General features: G+C 35.3%; 1 protein-coding gene across 1 annotated transcript in view; it reads left to right on the forward strand.

The window, feature by feature from the left end:
• Positions 1-27897, forward strand: part of LOC101892624 (uncharacterized) — a 277791-nt gene that overhangs the window by 192262 nt on the left and 57632 nt on the right. The window contains exons 12-14 of the mRNA XM_059130222.1: positions 19395-20651; positions 20718-20755; positions 24635-24776. Coding sequence (XP_058986205.1) covers positions 19395-20651; positions 20718-20755; positions 24635-24776 — 1437 coding nt within the window. The remainder of the gene's footprint in view (positions 1-19394; positions 20652-20717; positions 20756-24634; positions 24777-27897) is intronic.

Raw genomic sequence — 27897 nt, forward strand, 5'->3', positions numbered from 1 at the left:
GACTTGATAATTCAGAATATAACTGTTTATAAATAAGGAAGATAATTTAGTGTTCAAACCTCTAACATTCTGATAAACTAGATTAAAATTATCAACAGTAGGTACAATATTTAGTTTTTTGATTGAGATGTTGGTAAATATACAATATCTGATTTAGGAACTTCTTTATAAATATATTCGTGTATAACGGCTTTTGCAGGCCAAAAAGATGGGTTAACTATTATTTCAAAAATATCCTCAGGAACAAGAATTTTAAACGAAGCTTTACTTCGTTTTTCCGCATATTTGAATTTAAAAACTTTCATTTCAGCATCGATATTTATTTTGCTCTTTATAAATGATAAGACATCATCCTCAGACGTTGAAGCAGCAAACCTTGCAGCAAATACTGTACGTTTAGGCAAAACTACTCTTAGATTGGGCGGACTTGGAGTATTAGGAGTACTCATTATATATGGCGACTTTGGCGTGATTTGAGGGGAGAAAAACTTTTTTGACACAGACGGAGTTAGTTCGGACGTAGGTATTGAAAGTGGTGCAGATTTTGATGTAGAAGGGGTTTTGGACGGTGTTAAATCAGTTACTATTGCACGATTCTGATTACAAATTGATGACGAAGCAGTTTTTGATGGTGTTTCTTGGATAGTAATCAGCGGAATTTTCTGCGTAATAATTTCATTCATTGGCTTATCTAATGTAACTTCAGTCGGTTTCTTTTCGTTAGCTATACCCAAACCTCAACTGATTTCAATAAAATTTGGCAATTTTTTCTGGTGCCAGATTTCGTCTTTCTCGCTTTGGGTGCATCAAATATGTGAAATCGGCTGAGTATATATATGGGAGCTATAATTAAATCTGAGCGTATTTGAATATAATTTGTCAAATTTATTTTTGTACCAAATTTAGCCACTCATGCCGAATTTCATTGGAATCGGAAATACGTATCGTGTTTTGTGCATCAAATATGTGAAATCGGCGGAAAATATATATGGGAGCTATATCCAAATCTGAACCGATTTTAATATAATTTGACTAATTTATTTTCTAATCAAAATCCCGTTACATATTCCAAATTTCTTTGGAATCGAACATACATATCGTGCATGGTGCATAAAATACATGAAATCGGTCGAAAATATATATGAGAGCTATATCCAAATCTGAACCGATTTTACTATAATTTGACAAATGTATATTCGTTTTAATTTCCCCAACAGATTCCAAATTTCATTGAAATTAGAGATACATAGCGTGTTTGGTGCATCAAATACATGAAATCGGTCGAAAATATATATGGGAGCTATATCCAAATCTGAACCGATTTCAATATAATTTGAAAAATTCATTTTTGCTCCCGATTCCGTTACTTATTTTAAATTTCATTAAATTTGGACATACATATCTTGTTTGGTCCACCAAATACATGAAATCGGCCGAAAATGTATATGGGAGCTATATCCAAATCTGAACCGATTTCAATATAATTTGGGAAATAAATTTTTTTAGATAAAATCTATCACACGTTTCAAATTTCATTGAAATTGGGGATACATAGCGTGTTTGGTGCATCAAATGCTTGAAATCGGCCGAAAATATATATGGGAGCTATATCCAAATCTGAACCGATTTCAATATAATTTGACAAATTTATTTTCGGATCAAATCTCGTCACATATTCCAAATTTCATTGGAAGCGAACATTCATATTGTGTTTGAGGCATCAAATGAACGAAATCGGTCGAAAATATATATGGGAGCTATATCCAAATCTGAACCGATTACAATATAATTTAGCAAACTTATTTTTGTTCCAAATTCCGTTACACATTCCAAATTTGTATACTGTATCTTTAACCGATCAATAGATATGTGCATATAAAATCTAAATTTTTGGGAGGTACCTCCGATTCTGATGCTATATCTCCAGTTCCAAATGGAAATTCAAAAATGTATATAGCCTATGTTACTTTCAGGCGATGTTGCAGTATATATGGAAATTTTCAGAAAAATCTATTCAGCAGTTTTCGAGTCCATAAATTACAAACAAACAAACAAACGTACAAACATTTTCCTCTTTTATAGATATAGATATATATATCCAAAACCTTCTCCATATCTCAACAACAGACACTAAGAGAGATACCACAATATAAGATTTCGATATTTCAGCTTATTAGATTTACTCAATATCAAGTATCCCATCATTCAGTACATTTTGTACAATTATAATACACATTTTCAAAACAATTTCCATATCTCAATTCCAGATACCAAGATAGATGTCAATATCGAACTTGAGGATTTCAGCCCTATTTTATCAGTCAATACATAATTTAGTACCGTACAAATATAGAACGCCAACAGTGACCTCCATTCCAAATTTGAGAATTTCAGCACATTTTCTTACCCAATACCAAATTTAGTACTATTTAGTACTTTTCGAAAAAAAATTAGTACACATTTCCTACCTTTATTCTCATACAAAATTTTAGGCTTTATCCGTTCACATTATACAAAATGGTACCATTTTTAAAGTTTAGTAACATTTTACAACATTTCCTAAATTTAAAGTTCGTATTTCCAATAACACTTCGGTGAATCTATTCTGCACTCCAGCAGTGACTCTCATTCCAAATTTCAGAACTCCAGCTCCATCAGCTCGGCTCAATTGCAATTTTTACCAAATCTAGGACTATTTAGTACATATAAGTACGAATTTCAAAAGCTTCCTACGTACCTAAATCCTGCACTCACACAGTAATCCCAATTCCAAATTTTCGGATTTGGTTTGCCCAAAAATAAAATGTACTTTATTTAGTACATTTTAGAACATATAAATACAAATTTCCAAAACTTCCTAGATATCACAATCCACTCACAACAATAATCTTATTTCCTAATTTCAGGTACCAAATTTAGTACCGTTAAGAACACTTAAATACAAATTTTCATAACAACCTAAACCATACAGTCCAATAGTAATCTTATTTCCAAATTTCAGGATTCCAACCCTATTGGTTCTTCTTAAATCATACACTTCATCGGGGACCCTTATTGCAAATTAAAGAGTTATAGCTCTACTGCTTCCACAAATACAGATACATATTTAGTAGACTTTAATACTTTTCGTACCGTTTTAGTGTGAATTTCCCAAAAAAAGGAAATAAATAAATCAATAAATACAGCCTTACCGTTACCAATGCTACACGAAGACGTGGACATGTCTTAGACTGTAGTATCCATTACGAACCTCTCTTAAATTACCAAAATAACGAAAATATGGAGGTAACATTATATGGGAGCTATATCAAAACGTGGACATACATCACCCATTTTCAATACCAAAAGTCCTGCAGACATAATATACATTTGAGTAAAATGTTATCAACCTACTTCAATTCGTTCAAAACCTAGATTGATTCCTACAGACATCGCTAAATCGACATAGAATTTTATGCTGATCAAGAATATAAATATTTTGTGTGGTCTAAAATGTATATTTCGAGGTGTTACAAACGGAATGACAAACTTAATATAGCCTCCATACTATGGTGGAGGGTATAAAAATGTTGTGATGTCTGTAATTTTACGACAATCGGAATCCTACATCACATTTTATTAATGATATAATTATTCAAAATGTTGCCACTTTGGTGGGGGAGATACTTGATGGAGTGGATCAGTTTTGTTCATTTTCGCACCTGACCTAGCACGGAGGTAAATATTAGGATTTGCAAAGTTGGAGCAAATTCAGGTTAGACTAGATTTCCGCCTTTTTTGGGGTAAGTACCAAATTTGCCCATCTCCGAACTTGATCTAAGCTTGATAATAATTTTACGATGTATTAAATTTGGATCAAATCGAGACTTATCGTGCGCACCAGCCAGACAGACGGACGGACATCGTTAGATCGACCCCAAATGTCCTGAAACGGATCTGGTCCAAAGAGACCTAGGGTCTAAAACCGTTATTTCGACTAGGCATGTTGTGAGAGTAGCCATATGGCTGAGGGTATGAAAAGTATGGGGACACAAGAGAAATAAGCATATATGGGACTATTTGCGTGTTTTCGTATATTTGTCTTCGCTTTTTATAGCCCCCATATAACACTACCACTAGTTTTTCTTATTTTGGGAAGAATTAGCTTGTCAACTCTGCAAATAAAGTTCCCTATAACGGTACCACACGATTTTAGGTATTTTAATGGTTTCGACCACTATTTGTGATTCAAATTGAGCACGGTAAATCTCTTAAAAAAATTGAAATCGCCCTAGGTACAATTGACCATACTCCAATCATCTCCTATGTCCAAAATCACATAACCTTGAAATTTTAATATTCTAATTGGACGCTCTAATAATTATTTTTTTTTTTTTAAATTAAAAATTCTAGTTTAACTAGTATTGGTGTACACTTTCCTGCCATTTAATCCAAGAATTTCAACAAATAACCACATCACTGGCTTCCGTAAAATAATCTCATATGCCATTGCAGCCACAGATGTTTACTCTTATTTTTAATCACACTTTTATTTCACTCTTAGCAAATTAAAACAAACAAAGCAACAAATTAAAAAAAAGCTCGAGTGCAAGAATTCAAATGACTTTTCTTGAGCGTTTCTTTCATTACTTCATGGCTTGGAGTTCATTTGAGGAGGTTTTTTTGTGGCGGCAATTTTTATGCTTCAGCGATGGCATTAAACAACAGCGAAAAAGTCAAACTCCAATAAAACAAATGGCAGTTTTCTTAATAAAATTGCAAAGCAACTCCTTTCACATTAAAATGCCAGCAAAATGGAGAATACAATTTAATGGAGGAGAAGAGAAAAACAACAACAGCAACAAGAACAACAAATCTCGACAGGAATGAAAAAATTTAAGAAAAACAATTCTAACTTTTTAATTTTCCTTTGCAATGTTGGGGCCTGGCAAGAAACAGAAACAAAAACAAAGAAACACTCAAAAGGATAAGACAACACTCATTAAAATATTAAAGAGTTTCGTTTCGTTAGTCAAAACAAAGAAATAAAGACTTAACAAAAAAAATTAAGTGAAAACAAAAACAAAACACAAGACCTTCTTAAGATTATTCCCCTCAATTATTCATGTTGAGAATATGTATATGCCAGCATGCCTGTCATATTATAAGCTTATTATTGTTATATAATGAAATTATTTACGCATAAGTAAATATAAAGAGCATATCAAATCACCGTCACACATACACACACTCCCACACCCACACAGAGGGAACGTACGCAACAACCTCAGATGGATGCTGTAACAAAGTCAAAGCACTTTGGCCGATATGTGAATGAACTTGTAATGCGAACACGAATCTTGTAGCTTATGTATTCAGAAATTCAAATGAATATTAGTGGTCCATGATCTGGTTGAAATTACAAGAAATTAAGAAATTAGATGCTTAATCTAACAAGTGTTGGCTATTCGGCAGTAAGCTCAAAATCGAAATTCGATACACAGATGGCGCAATACTTCTATGGTATACGATAAATTTCGGAAATCTGTTGAGCAGCTATGGTTAAAAAATGTAACATTGATACAAAGGATGATTTTTAGCTTTTTCTTTTTGGCAACACTGTTTTAAACAGTTTACGCAAGTTTCGTGTTTTGATTCAGATTAACCATGGGTCGTCTTACAATCGAACAATGCTTTCAAAATATTGAAATCAAAAATCCATGCTCTGATAAGCAAATTCATCGCGCGCAGCTTCTATTCAGCGATGAAGTTCATTTTTGGCTCATTTTTGGCCAGAAGCATTGCAGAGCTACCAATGCATCCAGAGTTAAAATCAAAGTTTCAACTGGTTTTTATGCTGGTAGCATCATTAATCTGTACTTACTCATAGATGCTGCAATTTTTGATCTTTTTTTAGCGACATTGTGCACCGAAATTGTATCAAATTTAGTATTTGGAGTTCGAAATGGATACTACACCCTAAGACAGAAAATTGTAAAGGTCCACGTCTTTGTATAGCCCCCATATAAGGGTACCTCCCGATATTCGGTATTTTGATGATTTTAGCGACATTTTTCACCGGAATTGTTTCAAATTTGCTATTTGAAGTTCGAAATGGATACTACAACCTAAGACAGAAAATTGTCTGTGAAAGCCCACGGCTTCGTATAGCCCCCATATAACGGTATCTCCCTATATTCGGTATTTTGGTGATTTTAGCGACATTGTGCACCGGAATTGTTTCAAATTTGGTATTTGAAGTTCGTATGGATGCTACACCCTATGACAGAAAATTGTTAAGGTCCACGTCTTCGTATAGCCCCCATATAACGGTACCTCCCTATATTCGGTATTTTGATGATTTTTGCGACGTTGTGGGAACTACAGTCTGTGACTGAAAATTGTCTATGCTGGTCCAGGTCTTCATATAGGCCACATATATCAGTACCTCCCTATATTCGATATTTTGACGATTTTATGTACAATACCCACCGAAATTATTTGAGATGTGGTATTTGCAGCTCGTAATGGTTGCTAAAGCCTTTGACAGAAAATTGTCTATGCAGGTCCAGGTATTCGCACAGCTCCCATATAACGGTACCTCCCTATATACAATATTTTGATGATTTTAGCTACATTATTCACCGTTTATTTCAAGTGTCGAATTTGAATATGGTAATGGCTTATGACAAACAATGCCTATGAAGGTCCACGTCGTATAGACCCCAATATAACGACTATATTTTGTATTTTTAAAATTTTAACAGATTTTTTTAAGGATTTTATTTTTTGAAAATTTCCCAATTCGTTCCAAATGTATTCCACGTATTCAAAGTTCGGCGCGGCCGAACTTGCTGCTTTTTAAATCGTTTTTTTTTTTACCAAATCCCATGGCTTGGCTTGCATGATATATGGTTTCCACAAGATGGTACCACATGCAAAATGGACTTATTAGACCGTTAGTCATACGGCTACAGAGGTCATATCTCATTTGATATTGCCAAAACGTGCCTTATCAGGATAACTGTTTTAGACCACATATCTCTTTAAATGACATCCATTTAAGGAAAATTAAGGAAATTCGAAAAATTAAGGAAAACCGAAAAAAAAAACTGCAACAAAGTCAAACGCCATAATTTTTACATTTTTTTTTTAATTTTCTTGAATGAATGCAAAAAATGTCGGAAATAGCATCAAATTTTAGAATAAGTTTAGATTTGTTCGAATTCGTCACCTTTGGTACAAATTATGGCCTTCAAACCGCCAATGACATCTTTTCACGCTGCCCGAATCTGCGGTATTTTGGCCCATTCCCTGCGAAGTGCTTGCTTGAGGTGATCGACACTTTAGTATTTTTTAGTGCCAACCTTGCTTTCCAAAATACTCCAGACACATTAGTCCAACGGATTGGTATTCGGAGATTTTGGTGGCCATTGTGCGCTGGAAATGAAGCGAGAAACCTAATTTTTTAACCATTCGTGGGTGGCGCGTGCTAAGTGCTGTTGGAATATCCAAGGTCTGCGCCCAAAATGTTTGTGTGCCCAAGGCTTTAATATACCCTCCAGAAAATTTTCGCGATAATATTCGGCATTTATTCTGATGGTCGATTAATACGAGCGGAGAGCGACCATCGGCTGTTATGGCGGTCCACACCATCACCATGGCCGGCGCTTGAGATCTGGTGGCCAACCGAAGGTGCACATTTTCAGCTGACCTCTTTTGGCAAATAAACACGATCGTTTTGTTTGATTACAAACTGCTGGACAACGAATGTTTTCTCATCGGAGAAAACCAAATTCGGCAGTTCACCACTTTCGGCCAAGCGAAGCAAGCTATTTATACCCTACACCACAAGGTGGTCAGGGTATTATGTCTTTGTGCATTTGTTTGTAACAGGCAAGAGGAAACGAGATAGACCCATAGTTCCTATTGATGATCTGCATAGAATCACATTCTGAGTCGATTTATGCATGTCCGTCCGTCCGTCTGTTCATGTATTTTTCTAAACAAAGTACAGTTCGCATTTATTGCCCTATTCAGATGAAATTTTGCACAGATCATTTGTTTGGCCCAAAGACGCACCCTATTGAAATTGGAGATAATCGGTCAAAATTTAGATATAGCTCCCATATATATCTTCGACCGATTTGCTTTTTATTGTGCACGAAACGTGTAATATCTGCCCTGAAAATAAGTATGCCAAATTTTATCGAGATCGGTTCATATTTGGATAAAGCTCCCATATAAAACGCCGACCGATTTACCTTTTATTGTGCACCAAACGTCTAATATTTGTCCAAATGGGATGTAATTTGGCACATACGACCGAATTGAGTCTAGAAGCTAGTATGTCAAATTTGGTGAAGATCGGTTCAGATACAGCTATAGCTCCCATATATACTGTTCATCCGATTTGTTATATTTGTTACCCACAGCCGTAATATGGACTCCGTAACAACGATATTCAGCACTGTCTGTTTACCCAAAGCCAAATTGTACCAAAAGTAGTACTATTTAGTACTTTTCGTGCACTTGTAGTACATATTTCAAAAACCACCTCTTTATTACGAACCTACTATCAACAGGGACCCCAATACACATTTTAAAATGTTTTTCTCTATTCGTTCATATAACACCAAATGGTACAAATTATTGAAGTATAGTACCGTTTTAAAACTTTTCGTATCCTTAGAGTTTAAATTTCCAAAAAACACTTTGCACTCCATCAGTGACTCTCAATATTTTAATTTTCTAACCCATTCCGTTTATCCAATACAAATTTTTAGTAATTTTAGTACTTTTCGTACCCTCTTAGTACGTATTTCCAAAACCACAGCCTTATTGCACGCCTACGCACCAACACTAACCCTCGTCAAAATTTTAATATTCTAGCTCTAGTCGTTTCATCTGGCCGTTGATTCTCGGTCAGTCACTCAGATATTTCATTACTCTTTTACATAAAGATTTCAATAACAGACTGATTGATTTAACTCCAGATGAATCGGGCTATGCTGGAATACTGGAATTGTGAATGAAGGGAGGAGAGAGGCAGGACAAGGTGTTCGAAATTGGAACTATAAGTCTACTAAAAAACACTAGAAATCAAATCTATTGTATAGGGATGCATAGGGAAAGAGGGTAGAATTCTGAGAATTGGAATTAGGATCGCTGATGGAGTTTAGGATAGAAGTACTAAAGGATATTTAAACTATAATTGCACAAACAGTACTGAATAGCAATAAACCTTCTCCAATTCCTATTGCGTGAAAAGATAGAACTAAAATCTTGAAATTTGGTGTAAGAATTAAGTTTGGAAGTATTGGTCTTATAAGGATATGGTTTTGGAAAGCCACATGCACCGATTCAAAAATTTATATGGAACCCATATTACGGTTGGCCTCCAGATTTTGATCTTTTATATGACCCGACTACCATTTTCATAATGGATAGACGCATGTTAAGATTACTAAGTATTGTTTTTCATGTTGGGCGCCATTAAAATTAAGTGCGATAATAAAGTTTTTAGCAGCTTAATTTTCAATAAATTTACACATGGTATAATTGTATCTGTTCTCCAAATTAAGATGCCAAAAGTTCCATCAAACCCTATCCGTTTTTATAATTCTTCACTCTCCTGAGTGATTTTAAAATTTTGAAAAGTGTTTAATTCAGTTAACTGCAAATTTACCCCCCATCATTCATAATAAAAATCTAAAATCCCAAAACCTGTCTCAATCAAAACTTTAAAAATTTCAAAAGTCCATTACCAACATCATCATCGTCTCCGACGTCGTCATCATCATCGTCGTCGGTGGGTTTAACTTTTGACCCCCACGGTGAGAGGCCAAATGTTAATGTCAACAATTGAATGGAATTTTTCTAAATTACAAAACTTAACTTTTTGAATAAATATTTAGAGAAAATGTGTGGGTGTGTGTGTATTTGTGGTCACACCAATACTCAAGCAGAAATACGCACACACACAAACAACAACTCCCAAGATAATCTGCTAAATAATTATTTGAATTTACTTCGAGAACAGAAAATCAACAAAACTGAAAAAACCCCGACACATTCAAATACACATTTTGTCCCCAAGGTCAATGGCTAAATTGAAATGAATGAAATGTTTTGGAAGTGTATTTCAGTTTTGATTTTACAATTTGTGAACTGTAACTTTCCACAAATAAATAACATTTTTTGTATGGAAAATTGCCGAGAGAGAGAGAGGACTATTTCCTGGGGATCATGGTTGTCAAAACATTTCTGTAATTATAAAAAACTGCCAAGCCTTAAATAAAACACAATTTTAAAATGCTGTTTTAACCCAACGGCTAAGAAGAACAAATCTCAAGACTCTCCGTTTCTTTTGTTTTTATATTTACTATGGTTTCCTTCCCTCCCACCCTGCGAATGCCAGTCACCACATTCTTCAATTTCACCTTGAAGTAACAACAATGCATACAAAAGTAATTTTTAACCTGTTGAAAGTTATATGCCCCCAAGGCCGTATGAATTCCGAAAACGGAATTTTCCAATGGTTATTTTTCCACGAAATTAAGAAAATATGTAAATGAAAATTAAATGTCAACAGATTTACATTTTGTGGAAAGCCAGAAAAGAAAACAAACAGAAATATGTGGCAGTTATTTCTTAACGTCCTGTCAGCAAAAGGAATTTTCCAAGTGAATTTCCATGACAGTTGGAAAAAAAAAACAAAAAAAAAAGAATCTGCTGAGGCGAAAATGCTATGCTAGGGTAGTAAGGTCACTGGCTAGTTGACAGACCTATCAACTCCCAAATGGAGAAAATCGTACTAAATAAGAAAAAAAAAAGTACTAAAATGTTCTAAATAATTATGTTATTTAGGCTGAGAAATCTGTTAGTGAACAGGGATCAAATTTGTCTAAGTTTTCGAAAAATTGTACTAATATGATGCAAAAAGTACCACGAAAAGTACAAAAAACTCTAAATATTTATAGATATTTATAAATCAGATAGACTTAGAAGTCTGGTATTTAAAATAAAGACCACTCTACTGAGTAAAGATAAGATTTATCTAAGTATTTGAAATATTGTACTAAAAATATTCAAAAAGTACCATACCTCTACCATTTGGAAAGAACTTGAAATTTGAAAAAAAAAAATCCGAAAACTACCACTTAAATGAAAACCGTTATATGGGGATTATACGAAGACAAGGACCAGCTTACGAAATTTTTTGTCATTGGTTGTATACCTAGTAAGATCTTCCAATACCGTTACATGGGGGCTATACGAAGACGTGGACCTGCATACGATTTTTTTGCCCATTACGAGTTTTAAATATGAAATTTGAAACAATGGGGGTAGTTCGAAAAAGCTTACTGTATTTGCACAAAAAGTGCCAAATGGTACTTAATTTGGTAATAGGTTAAAAAATAGAGCTGATAGAATATAGCTGAAATCCTCAAATTTGATATTGAGTTAGTATCTGGAATTGAGACATGGAGGTGGTTTCGGAAATGTGTACTTTAATTGTACAAAAATTAATAAATAGTACTAAATTTGGTTTTAGGTGAAGGGATAAGGCTTTAATTCTCAAATTATATATTAAGGTCTTTTGTTGGTACCTGCAATTGAGATATGGAAGTTGTTTTGGAAAAATGTACTATCATTGTACGAAAAGTACTAAATAGTACTAAATTTGGTATTGCTAAGGAAGGGATAGAGGTAGAATTCTCAAATTTGATATTTAGGGCCCTGTTAGTGTCTGCAATTGAGATATAGATGTACTTTAACTATACGAAAAGAATAAATGGTAGCAAATTTGATATTGGGGGTGGTTTTGGAAATGTCACTAATTTTGGAAATGACACTAATTTTGGATCGCTATTGGTGTCTAGGATTGCGATATGTGGATTGTTTTAGATACGTGTACGAAAAGTTATTAAGTTTGGTATTGGGTGAAGGGAAGGAGCTGAAATTCTGAAATTTGATATTTAGGTCACTGTTGGTTTCAATAGTTTACATATGGAGACTAAATAGTGTTACGATTAAAAAATCGAAATGGGTCGCTGATTGGGTTTAGGATAGTTTCAACAACATTGTTTTCGAAATTTAAACAATCACAAGTACTAAAAGGCAATAACTTTTTTACCATTTGGAATTATGCGAACTAACAGACTTAAAATCTTGGAATTTGGCCAGGTTTGGGAAATGAGGTTGACACAAAGAAGTGTTTCTGGAAATGTGTGCTAAATGTGAGAACTGTACTAAAAGGTATTGAGTTTGGTACAATTTGGTTTTGTGTGGACGTTAGGAGCTGAAATTTGAACTGTTGTCAATGTTAGTGTGTAGGGTTGAATTGTTGGAATTGGTACAATTTGAATGTCGGTGAACGGATGGAGCTGTGGAACCAAATTGTTTGCTTGGAGAAGATAGAGCGTGAAAATCTGAAATTTTTGGGCGGGGTTGAGATTTGTAGTTGGTTTTGAAAATTCGTACGAAATGTACCAAAAGGTACCAAATTTTTCTATATAGTGTATGAATAGAACTTGAATAGGGGATTTTTATACCCTCAGCCATATGGCTACAGAGGGTATATATCATTTGATACGGTCAAAACGTGCCTAGTCGAAATAACGGTTTTAGACCCTAGGTCCCTTTGGACCAAATCCATTTCAGAACATTTGGAGTCGATCTAGCGATGTCCGTCCGTCCGTCCGTCCGTCTGTCTGTCTGTCTGTCTGGCTGGCTGGTGCGCACGATAACTCTCGAAGGGAGTATCCGATTTGGTCCAAACTTGGTACATCGTAATATTTTTGTCAAACTTAGATCGAGTTCGGAGATGGGCAATATCGGTCCACTCCTTCTGGTACCTCCCCCACAAAAGTTCGAAATTTTCAAAAAATTTAGTTTTTGCACAGAAAAAGAAACGGTAATCCGATTTTGCTCCAACTTTGCAAATCTTAATATTTGCGTTAGGGCTAGGTCAAGTGTGAAAATGGACAATATCGGTCCACTCCATCAAGTACCTCCCCCACAAATGGTCAAAATTTTGAATAATTACAACTCTCATAAAATATGATGTACGAATCCGATTGGCTTCAAATTTCACACATCCCAATATTTATATTAACCCAAGGTCTGGTGTTAAGATGGAATATATCGGTCCATTCCTTCTGGTACCTCCCCCACAAATGGTCGAAATTTTAACAAAAATATATTTTTTACACAGAAAGAGAAACGATAATCCGATTTTGCTCAAACTTTGCAAACCTCAATATTTGCGTAAGTGCTAGGTCAGGTGCAAAAATGGATAATATAGGTCCACTCCATCAAGTACCTCCCCCACAAAAGGTAAAAATTTTCAAAAAATTTATTTTTTGCACAGAAAGAGAAGCGATAAACCGATTTTGCCCCAACTTTGCAAATCTCAATATTTGCGTAAGTGTTAGGTCAAGTGTGAAAATGGACAATATCGGTCCACTCCATCAAGTACCTCCCCCACAAATCGTCAAAATTTTGAATAATTACAACTCTCATAAAATATGATATACGAGTCCGATTGGCTTCAAATTTCACACATCCCAATATTTATATTAACCCAAGGTCTGGTGTTAAGATGAGCAATATCGGTCCACTCCTTCTGGTACCTCCCCCACAAAAGGCCGAAATTTGCAAAAAATATATTTTTTGCACAGAAAGAGAAACGATTATCCTATTTTGCTCCAACTTTGCATATCCTAAAATTTGCATCAGTGCTAGGTCTGGTGCGAAAATGGACAACATTGGTTCACTCCTTCAAGTACCTCCCCCACAAATGGCCGAAATTTTGAATAATTACAACTCTCATAAAATGTGATGTAAGAGTCTGATTGTCTTTAAATTTCACACATCCCAATCATTTTATTAGCCCAAGGTCTGGTGTAAAGATGGAGTATATCGGTCCACTTCTTCTGGTACCACCCCCACAAATGGTCGAAATTTTAAAAATATATATTTTCTGCACAGAATGGGAAGCAATAATCTAATTTTGAAAAACATAACGCTCAAAGAAACTGAAATAAGGATCCAACTCTCTTCAAATTTCACACATACAAGCATTTTTGCTAACATCAGATCTGTTGTGAAGATGCTATATATCTGCGAACACCTGCTGGTACGTCACCCACAAAGGGACGCAATTTTCAATATTTTTATTTGTCATAAATTGCGAAGCAACTCAGCGATTCTTTACAATTGATTTATCCATCTGCTATTATAATATTTATATCATATTTATTTAGGTCCGATACGAAATGACCAATATTGACCCATTCTTTCAAAACCCACTCCATAGAGGGTGAAGACGGCTGAGGGTATACATCCGTCGGCAAAACTGACCGATACTTTTTTACTTGTTGGTAGTGAGATCATTGAAAATGCTTAACGCCTAGATATCGTGGCGAATTTGGAAAAGCGTACTGTACCATGTACGAAAGGTACTAAACTTGGTATGGGGTGTGGGAAAACTGCTGGTATTGTGAATATTGTGTGACGTGTTTAGATAAGGAGGTCAATTTGGAAAAGCGAAATAGTAGACGAAAAGTACTAAATGGTACTATATTGTTTATAAAAAAAAGGAAAAGAGCTGAACTTAATAATTTGGCTATGAGGATAACTATTGCTTAGAAAGTGGACAGTGTTTGTGACGGCGTGCTAACTAGTGTACGAAAAGTACTAAATTCTATAAATTGAGCGGGAAATATATTTTTATACCCTCCACCATTGTAGGGAGCGTATATTAAGTTTGTCATTCCGTTTGTAACACCTCGAAAATACATTTTAGACCCTACAATATCTTGATCAGCATAAAATTCTATATCGACTTGCCGATGTCCGTCCGTCTATCCCTCTATCCGTCTGTGGAAATCACTCTAGCTTCCAAACGAAATAAAGTAGGTTGATAAAATTGTACTCAAATGGATATTATGTCTGCAGGACTTTTGTGTTGAAAATATGCCATGTAGGTCCACGTTTTGATATATATGGGGGCTATATCAAAACGTGGACCTACATGTACCTCCCTATATTCAGTATTTTGATGATTTTAGCGACATTATTCCCCTTAAATGTTTCAAATTTGGTATATGAAGTTCGTAATGGATACTACAGCCTAACACAGAAAATGGTCTATGCAGATCCACGTTTTCGTATATCCCCCATATAACGGAAACTCGCGATATTCGGTATTTTGATAATTTTAGCGACATTATTCACCGGAATTGTTTCAAATTTGGTAATTGAAGTTCGTTATGGATACTACAGCCGATGACATAAAATTGTCTGTGTAAGTCCACGTTTTGATATAGCCCCCATATAATGGTACCACCCTATTTTCGGTATTTTGCATATGCAGGTTCACGTCATCGTATAGGCCCTAATATAACGGCTACATTCGGTATTTTTAAGATTTGAACAGAATTTTTAACGACTTTTCTTTTTTTTTTTTTCTTTTTTGTTGCAAAAATTATTACAGCCTCCAAATTTTTTTTATAATATGTTCATTAAATTATAGGGAAGAATTTGTTACATGTATCCATGAAAAACTCATTATTCAATTCCTAGAATATTGCATTACTCGTACATAATCGAACAAAAAAGCTCTACTTTCAAGAAGAACAAACAAATTTTCAGACATGTTTCGGAGAAGTGATTTATGTCACTTAAGAATTCATTTTCATGAAATCTCTGAAATTATGCCAAAGAGAAATATTTACTCACATGGCTGTCGAAGGGAATCTCAGTAGGACGGAAAAGTAGCAAAAAGCATGCGAAAGCAAATTAATAAAACAAACAAATAATTATGTTTGCTCTTCAGATGAGATTAATTGTTCTCTTACGGTTTTGTCTTTTTTTTGCGAGCATTTTAAGACATAATGACATTTTAATGAAATTCCTGAATAAATATTCATACATGGCCTTGATAATGTGTCTCTTCATTCAGCTATGGGATATGAATGATACAGGGCAACATGAAAATAAATTAAAAAAAAATTCGAGTTCAAAATTTTTCCAATGTTCATTCTACCACCTAAGCACTTTTCTATCATTCCCCCAAACTTACAAATCATTTCTCCCAATTTTTTCCATTGCCATAACAATTAAGCCTCAGCGAGGAAAATAAGTCATTGCAAATTTTCTGAAGCAAAATAAATTGGCCAATAAACCAGTCTTCTTTTTTACTTATCAACTGGGTAGCACTTATTTATCGGTTGCCGTTAAAAGGATTTATCACTAATTGTTGAGAAGCGTATAAAACGAGGAACATTACAGTTAATGATGTGAAAGACATCCATAAAGGTTTGCTAAGCTTGATTTATAAGCGAAGGTCATTTGGAAAAATATTTGTTCCGTTGAAAAATTATCGTTTACGCAATTAAAACGCTTTAAAGTCTTGGAGAAATAAAGCCATAAAAGAAGTGGGTAGTACTTAAAAGGGGATGTAACAAAATAATATTATTATCACGATATTAGACAAGGTAATAAAATATTTATGGGAAAATGATGAGTGGCAAATGGAATTAACGGCATATAAATAACATTTTTAAATTTGGAATAAAGAATGAGAAAATGTTGAAGAATTTTCCTTAATTAGAAAAAAACCGTAGTTCATTCTTTTTCCGTATAGGAAACAATTTAAAAAGTATCAGTTGGTTTTGCCGACAGATGTATACCCACAGCCAATGTTCGATAATTTAAATATATTTTGACTTCTGTTATGATTATTCAAATTATGACCCTTTATGGAGAAGCTTCCGACGGAATGCGCCAATATTTCGTATCGAACCTTAATAAATATGATATAAATATTGGGACGTGCCGGGTTTGGACTATATTGCATACTTCCATCACTTTATATGAGATTTGTGATAATTTTTAGAAAATGTTAAAGTTTGACCCCTATTGAAATTGGAGATAATCGGCCAAAATTTTAGAAAACGTTTCATACATGTCTTCGTCCGATGTGCCCTTTATTGTGCTCCAAATATATAATATTAATACAAATAGGACGTAATTTGGCACATACGACCATATTGGGCCTAGAAACATTTATGTCACATTTGGTGAAAATTTAATGAATTGAATTTTGGAACATATGACCGAATTCAGCGTAGAAGCAAGCACTTCAAATTTGATGAAAATCAGTGACGATACCGCTATAGGTCTCATATATATGTCTCTGCAAAAGCTATATTTGGACAGAATAGAAATACCTCTGCTAAATTTTATAAAGATCGATTCAGATGTGAATATAACTCCATTATGTGTCTCTATCCGATTACAAGTTTATTGTGCCTGAAAAGGGTAATATCAGCCCAAATAGGATGGATTTTGCTGAGTATCGGCTTAGAAACTACTTCCTCTGCCAAATTTAGCAGAAATCAATTAAGGGGACGATATACCTCCTATATATTATATCCTTTTAATGCGCATTCAAAAACGAGCCTAGTTTGTAAGGTATCACAAATGTGTCGAAATAATGGTTTTAGACCCTATGTCTTTTTGGAATAACCCATTGCGGTGTCCGCCTATCTGCTTGGTTATGAGTACTCGGTTTGGTCCAAAGTATGATCATCTCTAATTTAAATCGAGCCAGCCAGGTGTCTTATGCTAAAAAAAATAATTTTTGTTTTTATTTTCCATCTTTAAACCAATAAGGAAAAGTCAAAAGTCGGGCGGGACCGACTACAGGGTGAGATCAAAAAACTGTAAAAAAGTCAAACGCCGTAATTTAAATATTTTTTTTTTAAATTTTATTGAATGAAAGCAAAAAATATCGGATATAGCTTAAAATTTTAAAATAAGTTTACATTTGTCCGAATTGGTCACCTTTGCACATTTTCTGCTGACCTCTTTGGCAAGTTAGCACGATCCTTTTGTTTGTTTACAAACTGCTGGACAACGAATGTTTTCTCATTGGAGAAAACCAAATTCGGCAGTTCACCACTTTCGGCCAAGCGAAGCAACTCTTTAGCTCTTTTGAGTCTATTTCTTTCTGTTGCGATGTAAGTTCTGGCACTTTTTGGAATTTCAATGGCTTAACCCCGAGCTGATTTTCCAATATTTGCCGAATCTAGTAATGCGATATGTTCAGCTCACGAGCCATTTTTCAGCCACTGCGACTCAAGTTTTGATCAATTCCCTTCTTTACTTTTCGAGCCATTTCTGCTGATGTTGATGTTTTCTTCTGTGCACTACTTGACGTCGGGCCACTTGCGGTTTTCCAGCCAAATATAAAGAAATCACACTATCACGCTTGCATTCCATCACGAATAACTTTTTTTTTTGGAAAATTTTGTCACTGGAATTATTTTAATAACTGTCGGACAAGTGGCTTAGAAATGACAGCAGTCTGAATTTGGTTGCAGCTTTTTTATCTCACCCTGTGTAAGGATTTGCAAAGTTGGAGCAAAGTCGGATTATCCTGCAGTAAAATATATATTTTTTTTTAATTTTGGGCATTTTTGGGAGATATCAGAAAGCGTGGACCAATATTGCCCACGTCCGAACTCGATCTAAATTTGATAATTTTATTACGATGTATCAAGTTTGGGCCAAATCGAATACTGCTTTGGGAGTTTTCGTGACCACAAGCCAATCAGACAGACGGACGGAGATCGCTAGATCGACTACAAATGTTCTGAAACGGTTTTGGTCCAAAGAGATGAGGCATCCGTTATTTCGATGAGGCACGTTTTAGCCGTATCAAATGACACATACCCTGTCTAGCCATATGGTTGAGAGTATAAAAATTAATAGTCAGATTAACTCTTTTTCCGTTTAAAATAAAAAAAGTTAGGAAAAAAAATCATCCATGAATGAAACTTTTTGCCTATATATATCCATGGATGAACTCTTTTTCCGCATAGGAAAAAATTCATTTATGGATGAACCCTTTTTCCGTATAGGAAAACTATTCATCCATAGATGAACACTTTTTCCGTATCCGAAAAAAAAATATCCATGGATGAACTCTTTTTCCGTATAGGACGAAAATTCATCCATGGATTAACTCTTTTTCCATATAGGAAAAAAATGTATCCTTGGATGAATACTTTTTCCGTATAGGAAAAAATTCATCCTTGGATGAACTATTTTTCCGTATGGGAAAAAATTCATGAGTGAATGAAGTCTTTTGCGGTATATTAAAAAAAATCATCCTTGGATAAACTCTTTTTCCGTAAAATAAAATCATCCTTGGATAATTCTTTTTTATCTTTGGATAAACTTTTTGAATAGAAAAAATTGTATCCTCGAAATTATGTCCCTTTTTGGTTATCATTATGTTCTTCCCTTTGTAAATCCCTGTTTTCTTCAATTACCCACCCATTTTATTTATTTAATTACTGGTCTCATTTCTCCCATTTTGTTTTCGGTCTCTTTCACAGAACTGGCAACCGGTAATTAGTTCATCACTGGCATCATTGCTGCTCTTGGGTATCTCTACACTAATTGCTATTGCATTAGTGATACACTCGGAATTGGTGCCGAAAAAGGTAATGCACCACCACCAACAACAACAACAACAACAGCATCAACTAAATAAGAAATCCGCAACAAATTCTGCAACAACGACAAAAGCTGGTAACACCGGTAACATAATGACCACCGTGGCCAGTGGATCGCCGCCACACAAAACCCCATCGGCAACAACAAAAGCAACCACTACGGCACTGAAGAAAACCAAACACTCCAAAATGGACCAGGAAAAGGCCACAACACCATTGTCGGCCTCATCAACATCGGCAACATCTGATTCGCTGGCCAGCAGCAATAACATAAGTATCACCCAAATTAGTGGCACCACTACAACGCCGGTTCACAATGCCCGGAAAGATTCGGACACATCGCGCAATGATGGCAATTCACAGCATACCCTGCTAAGACGTTCGGCATCGGCATTGTTGAAGCCACCGGCAAGATTTAGCAAGACAATGTCCCGGAGTAGTAGCAGCAGGAGTGGTGGTGGTGGTGGTGCTGGGAAACAAACGACCATGGCCGCATCTGGTGTCAGAGGAGCCATTGGCATTAGTTGGTTACTACCGTTACTATTTGCGATAACATCGCCTTTAATTTGTACAATTAACGGTAAATGGCCACAGAACTGGTGGCTGGAAATTATGAGCCATTCCATGACTTCATCAGGAGGAGTAGCAGCAGGAGTAACCATGTCCACAACAGCTGCTGCTGCCGCTGCAGCCGCTTATGGCACAACAACAGCAACATCATCGTTCGCAACAACGACAACAATTACAGATGGTTTCACACAATTACGCAGCCATTTAACACCAACAACACTGGGCAGCGAACCACCCCCACCTCTGCTAAGCAATGGCGATAGTGTGTTGGAATTTAATGCCACGACCACAATGCAAAGTGCGGATATGGGAGCCACATCCTATACCTCGCCAGCTACTTTATGGTCACCCACATTCTCATCATCGCAGTCATCATCCTCTGCTGCTGACTCCATGTTATCCTCGTCCTCGTCGACTGCCGGCATGATTGGACCATCCTTAAGTTTTATTTTATTTCTGTGCGTTGATATTTTGTTCATTTTGTTATTCTTTGCCCTATTTGCGATTTTAATCAAAAAACTTTTATGGCTGTGGCATAAAAATCGTCGTGGCCCAAACAATGCCATGGCATTGCCACATCAGCAGCAACAACAACAACAGCCGCCGCCACAGTCAACACCAATACATCAACAGCATCAACTAGATAAATTCAATACAGCGATGAGACAAAGGTAAGTGGTGGGAGTTGAGTAGGTTGTGTGTGCAACCCAGTGAACATATCTAAACAACATTTCCTAAAAAAATAAAACAATATTTCATTATATTTTTATTTTTTTGATTTCAAAACAATATTACGACACTTTTTACCATCGAAGTGTAAAGTCTTAAAAATTACTATTTTTAATATCTGCACTGCAGAATTGGCCTCATGCAAAATTTCAAAGTTCAAGCGGATATAAATCGCTCAGTAATAATTTTGCACATTATAGTATTTTTCGTACTTCTAAAAGACGACATTTCAATGCTCTTGTTTTTATCACCATTCGTCCGAAATTTTGAAGTTGTTTCTCTTACAGATGACGAAAAAAACTTATACGAAAGAATTCAATTTTTCTTAAAATTCCGGGAAAAAATCCGAATAGATTAGAAAGTAAGGCAAAAAATATGAGACGCGTGCATCGACGTTTTAAAACTTTACATCGTGGATAATCAAAATATAATGAAAAAGATCCTTATATGAATACATTTTTGAATTTGAATATGAATTTTCGAGGTTAAATTCCTTGTAATCCATGAATTTTCGGTCTTCGACACAAGCGCGGACATTAATACAACCAAAACGTACCTCATCGAAATAGTGGACCCTTTCGACCAAATCCGTTTCAGGGCATTTGGAATCGACCTAGTGGTGTCCGTCCGTCCATCTGTCTGCCTTGCAGGCTGGTGTGCACGATAACTCTCGAAGGGAGTATCCAAACTTGGCATATCGTAATATTACTGTCAAACTTAGATCTAGTTCGGAGATGGGTAATATCTGTTTAACTATTTCTAGTAGTCAAGATTTTCAAGTACCTTCCTCACAAAGGGTCAAAATATTGAGTAAAAATAAAGCTCATAAAATTCACATCCAAATACATCTAGAAACACAATATCTGGTGGGAAGATAGAATATAGCGGACCATTTCTTCAGCTACCTGCGGAACATGTCAGTAATTCTCTTTGGACTAAGTAAATCTCGAAGTTTTACACAACCAGAGATTTGATGAGAATATGAGACTGTTTTCGACCCACTCCTACCAGAATAAGTGGTAAGTGGATGAAGTAGTCCAAACATGGCTCATCGCAATGTGTGTATCAAACTTATAAACGGACATAGGCTGAGGGTATACATCTGTGGGCAAAACTAGCTGATACTTTTTAAGTCGTTTTAAGCCAAATTAAATTCTGTTAAAATTCGTATCAGATCTGAATACTCTACAAAGTTGTTAAGCACACAATTCTACAATAAAACTCAGAATACACCAACATTTTCCGCAATGTCGGTAAAACGTTTTAGAGCTAACGGGCCGAACTTTTATACCCTCCACCATTCGGAAAGAATTTGAAAATCTAAAAAAAAAATCAGTCTAAAAATACCGCTCAAATCAAAACATTTATATGGGGACTATAAGAGAACATGGTGCTGGATAAGTAATTTCCTGTCATATGCTGTACTACAGATTCCGAACTTCAAATACGAAATTCGAAACTATTCCGGTGAATAATGTCGCTAATATCATCAAAATATCGAATAAAAGGAGGTACCGTTGTATGGGGGCTATACTAAGACGTGGAGCTGCATAGACAATTTTCCGTCATAGGTTTTAGTACCCATTACGAACTTCAAACAGGAAATTTGACGCAATTCAGGTGAATAGTGCCGCGAAATACCGAATATCTCGGGGTAGCATTATATGGGTGCTATACTAAAATGTAGACCTACATATACAACCTATATATACAATTCTCTTCCAGGGGGTAAAGTACTGAGAGAGAACTCCTTGTGTAAATTTTCAGATTCCATTAAAAGTATGGCCAAAATCATCAAAATACCGAATATCGGGGGTAACGTTCTATGTGGGCTATACGATATCGTGGACCTATATAGAAAATTCTCTTTCTGGGAGTAAATCACTCACAGAGAACTCCTAAAACTTTAGGTAATTCCATTTAAAAATATGGCTAAAATCATCAAAATACCGTATATCGGGAGGTACAGATATATGGTGGTTATACGATATCGTATCCTCCATACTATGTAAGGTGGAGGGTATAAAAATAGCACTCCATCTGAGTTAATTCAAAATAGTCTCATACAACATCGTTTGAGGATGATGACATTAATGTTAATCATATTTTCACCAAAGATTCACTACAAGTTGCCGCAACCATAAGATCTATATTTACGTTACACTGTGCTTCAACATTTAATTTTTTAATAATTCCGAGTCAACAAAGAGGACTTTTTATAATTTATCCATTTTTTCGGAATATGGTTAACAACTCCCTTTTAGCACAAAAAGTCTTAATTTTAGCCAAACGCTAGGAATTTATAAATATCAAATACACATTTAAGGTTGAAAGTGGTTCTTTATGTGAATTATGCTGAATTCTGCTTCAAAGCAGAGTTTAAAGCGGGTGACGTCGAAGGCAAGAATATTCTTAATCAAATTTCACTTTAAGAAAAGGCGAGGTTAATGATCTCTACTTTGCAGTGAAAATGAATGCCAGATAAAAACTATCACACACTTACCATTATGCGACGCGTTTCGCAATGGGTTAAGCGTCTCATCAATCATATTTGGTGTGGCTAATGGCTTCTGCGAAAAGTAGTATTTATTTCGAACTTACTGAGAATTAAACACCAGAAATCCGCCAAGTTCAACTCAAGTTCTATAAGGAAAAAAATTTGGGTACATCCACTTTTCAATATATGCCGGCGGGTTTTCTGTGTCCCAAAAGCAACAAGCCGTCCTTTCGTCCATACAAAAATGTGATGAGAAGTTTCGGCTACAGCTAAACCAGATCAGAAACTAGAAGGTGCTACTTCTCAGACTTTTCGATGTGCCAAACTCATAGACGGGAGACCTTTCAACCTTTTCAACTTCTATAACCTAGATTGAACGTTTCGACCCCTCGAAGACAAGAGTTCAGCAGCAAAAACTGTGAGGAAACTTTTGAACCCTTGGGCACAGTTTAATGTGGGACTTATATCGGTGCTCTCGTTAACTATAACATGGAAAATATCACAGATCGTCATGTATGAAATTTTTAATATTCGTCTTTAAAAATCGACTAATTAATAAAATTTGTAAAAAAAATGCTTTTCTGACTTAGATGAGTGTCGAAAATCGGCAATGTTGACCAATACCTATGGCACCTTCTTCACCAAGGGCGAAAAATATATATTAATCCGATTTTCATCATTTTCCACTCCTAAGGTCTAAAATCTTGATAAATATAAAAAAATTCTCCGAGTGTCACTATTAGATAAAGATAAAGTCTGACTCTCATACCCTACACCACACGGCTGAGCGGTTTTGAAATAACAAATCGGATAAGACTCATACATGGGTCTCCGTAATATGCACTCGACACCACAGATATTCCGTACGAGCTACCAGTTACAGCCCGGAAATATCTCTGACAAATTTTGTCGATATTAGTTCAGTTTTGGATGTAGCTCCTTAATCTGATTTCAGGTTTATGTACTGAATAAGCCCAAAAAAATGGAATAGATGGATTTTGGCACATAAAACCGAATTGAGCTAAAAACCAACTTTCCACATTCTCTTCTACTTCATACTGCAGTGTTATTAGTTAAAACTCACAAAAATATAAAATGATAATGGTTCCTCTAAAAATGTTCATTGGGACACACACAGAGACTGCCACCAACTCATACATATCTATTTTTTATCTTTTGTTTATAGTTATTAACTTTAACACTTACTTCGTATACAAAATAATACAAAAAAATGTATAACAATTTTATTTTCATTCACTTCTGACTGACAAAAACAACAACAATACAACCAAAACAGTAAAAAACCAACAACTCCTCTTTCCAGAATTGGTCTATTGTATCGCACTGGCTGCCTGCTGTTAATCAAACTGTGCACTGACGCCCTATTCATTGTATATAGTAATACAACAACAATAACACTGGAAACATGGTGGTGTTATCCATTTGGCATATCGTGTATTTTGATGGTGAGTGTTCGTTTTTTGCTATGCATTATTTAAGGAAAATTTTAAATTATATAAATTATTTAAAAATATTAAAAAAAAGATTGAAAATCTTGCGATGAGTTCATGGGAATGTAAAATTAAACTTAACATTAAAAATTAAACAAATTTATATTATTTCAAACTCTAGATAATTTTTCTATATTATAAATCTAATATCAAACAGTATATCAAAAGTTTACTTTCCGATGAAATTTGATTTACTGATATATGGTCGGGTCTGGGCGCTGCCAACCAAATTAAACCTAAAGTCATACTATACCTGACAAAACATACAATACCATAAGATAAACATATGTAACTACCACTTTTTAGTTGAAAAATTGTTTGTATCTCCTGAAAGTATGCTACGAAAATTGTTATGAACAAAACACCACTTTACATATGCTTGGCATATTTTATAACATAGCCTTTAATAAACATTGAGGTAATATGTTATGAGAATAATATATATCTATATACATGGTGAGATAAAAAAAACCACAACCAACTTCAGACTGCTGTCATTTCTAAGCCACTCGTCCGACAGCTGTTAAACTTATTCCAGTGACAGCTCATTATATTGTTAACAAGCGTACAAAAGCATGTTAGTGAAAATTTTCCAAAAAAAAGTTATTCGTAATAAAATTCAAGTGTGATTTCTTTATATTTGGCTGGAAAACCTCAAGTGTCTATCGTTAGAACACTCCAGCATTTGAATGTGAATAAATCTTTTGTGTCTCGTATCATCGGAAGTGAACGGAAGAAAACAGCAATATCAGCGGAAATGGTTCGAAAAGTAAAGAAGCGACTTGATCGAAACCCGCCTCGGGGTAAAGCCATTGAAATTCCAAAAAATGCAAGAACTTAAAGAGTTGCTCTGCTTGGCCGAAAGTGGTGAACTGCCGAATTTGGTTTTCTCCGATGAGAAAACATTCGTTGTCCAGCATTTTGTAAAAAAAATGATAGTGGATCGTGTTTACTTGCCAAAGAGGTCAGCTGAAAATATGCACCTTCGGTTGGCCACCAGAACTCAAGCGCCGGCCATGGTGACTGTTTGGTTCGCTATTAATCACGTATTTCGCGAAAATATTCTGGAGAGTGTATTAAAGCCTTGGGCACGCAAACATATTAGTCGCAGAACTTGGACATTGCAACAGGACTCGGCAACATCGCACTCACCACGCGCCACCCAAGAATGGTTACAAAATGAGGTCCCTCGCTTCATTTGCAGCGCACAATGGCCACCAAAATCTCTGGATACCAATCCATTGGACTGTTGTGTCTAAAGTATTTCGGAAAGCAAGGTTGGCAGTAAAAAATACCAAAGTGTCGATCACCTCAATCAAGCGCTTCGCCGGGAATGAGGATGCCAGCCCTATTTCTTCACACATTACCAAATGTAGCACCATTGAGTACGTTTCATAAAAGGTCGATTTTAAGAAGTCTTTTTTTGCAAAAGTGGCAGTGGTATTAAATTTTTGGAAAGTCCTTGCTTAAACTGCATAGTGCAGTCCAGGTTTTGTAATTTGAATCAATAACGTGTTGGAGACTTTCTCCATAATATTTGAATATTTGAAAGTTACTTCAAAATAGTGTATAACAAGTTAAAAAGCAGTAAGTTTGGCCGGGCCGAACTTTGAATACCCTCCACCATTTGGAACGAATTTGGGAATAAAATCCTTAAAAAATTCTGTTAACATTTTAAAAATACCGAATATAGCCGTTATATTGGGGTATATACGACGTGGACCTATATAGGCATTGTTTGTCATTAGTCATTACCATATTCAAATTCGAAATTTGAAATAAAAGGTGAATAATGTAGCTAAAATTGTCAAAATATCGTTTATAGGGAGGTACCGTTATATCGGAGTTATACGAAGACCTGGACCTGCATAGATAATATGAAGCTTCCATTACGAACATGAAATACGACATCTCAAACGATTTCGGTGAGTATTGTACCTAAAATCGTCAAAATACCGAATATAAGGAGGTACTGGTATATGGGCCCTTTACGAAGACCTGGACCGGCATAGACAATTTTCTGTCACAGACTATAGTTCCCATTACGAACTCTAAATACGTAACTTGAAACAATTACGGTGAATAAAGCACCAAAGACGTGGACCTGCACAGATAATTTTCTGTCTTAGGCTGTAGTATTTATTTCGAACTTCAAATACCAAATTTTCGAACTTAACCTGCCTACTGAAAAAATAAACATAAGTGCAAAATTTTAGCCTTCTATCTCAATTCCTTCGAAAGATAGCGTGATTACAACAGCCAAACGGACAGACGGACAGACAGACAGACGGACATCGTTAAATCGACTTAGAATTTTACGCTGATCAAGAATATATATACTTTGTTGGGTCTGACATGAGTAATTTGAGGAGTTTCAAACGGAATGACAAAGTTAAGTCATAGTATGGTGGAGGGTTATAAAAATGACAATGTTAACCGCGGCAAAGACATAAATGTCCCTTGTTTCGAAAATAGCCTTCAATCGTCATAAGTAGACATAGTTTCAAATAAAAAACCAAAAATTTCACATATATTCGAACTGATGCATTGTGCCTAATGTTAAAATTATTGCTTTGTGAGGGATAGAATAAGTTAGGTCTTGACCCCATTTTTACTTTTTTTTGCCAAAGAAATTTTATTATTTTTCCATAGTAGCGTATACTTTATAACGTTACTTACACGCCACCCAAATCCACCCCCTTGCTTTCCAAATAAGTTCATTAACTTCAAATAATATAGACAGCATTTTTTTTTTCATTAGCCCTTTCAATTCAATTGCATTATCAAAATTCGCCATTGTGTTACTATTCCATTGTTGGAAATTATTTCATATTCTCCAATGTTACTGCATGGCTTTCTTTATTCCTTCCACTTCAACTTGGGCATTATTGTTTAAACAAGTTGCGTTTTATTGTTGCTGGTTGCTGGAAGAAAAAACTACTGAACTTTTCATTTTTTTTTTCTCTCTCTCTATTTCGTATAGTTTTTCTTATTGCCCTTAAGTTCCATTTGTAGTTAAGAACTTTTGTCGGAAGCATACTTCACCTCTTCGCTGCCATTCTGTGTGTTACTCTTT

Source organism: Musca domestica, unplaced genomic scaffold (genome assembly GCF_030504385.1).
Source record: "Musca domestica strain aabys unplaced genomic scaffold, Musca_domestica.polishedcontigs.V.1.1 7, whole genome shotgun sequence".
In the NCBI taxonomy this organism is placed as follows: Eukaryota; Metazoa; Arthropoda; class Insecta; order Diptera; family Muscidae; genus Musca; species Musca domestica.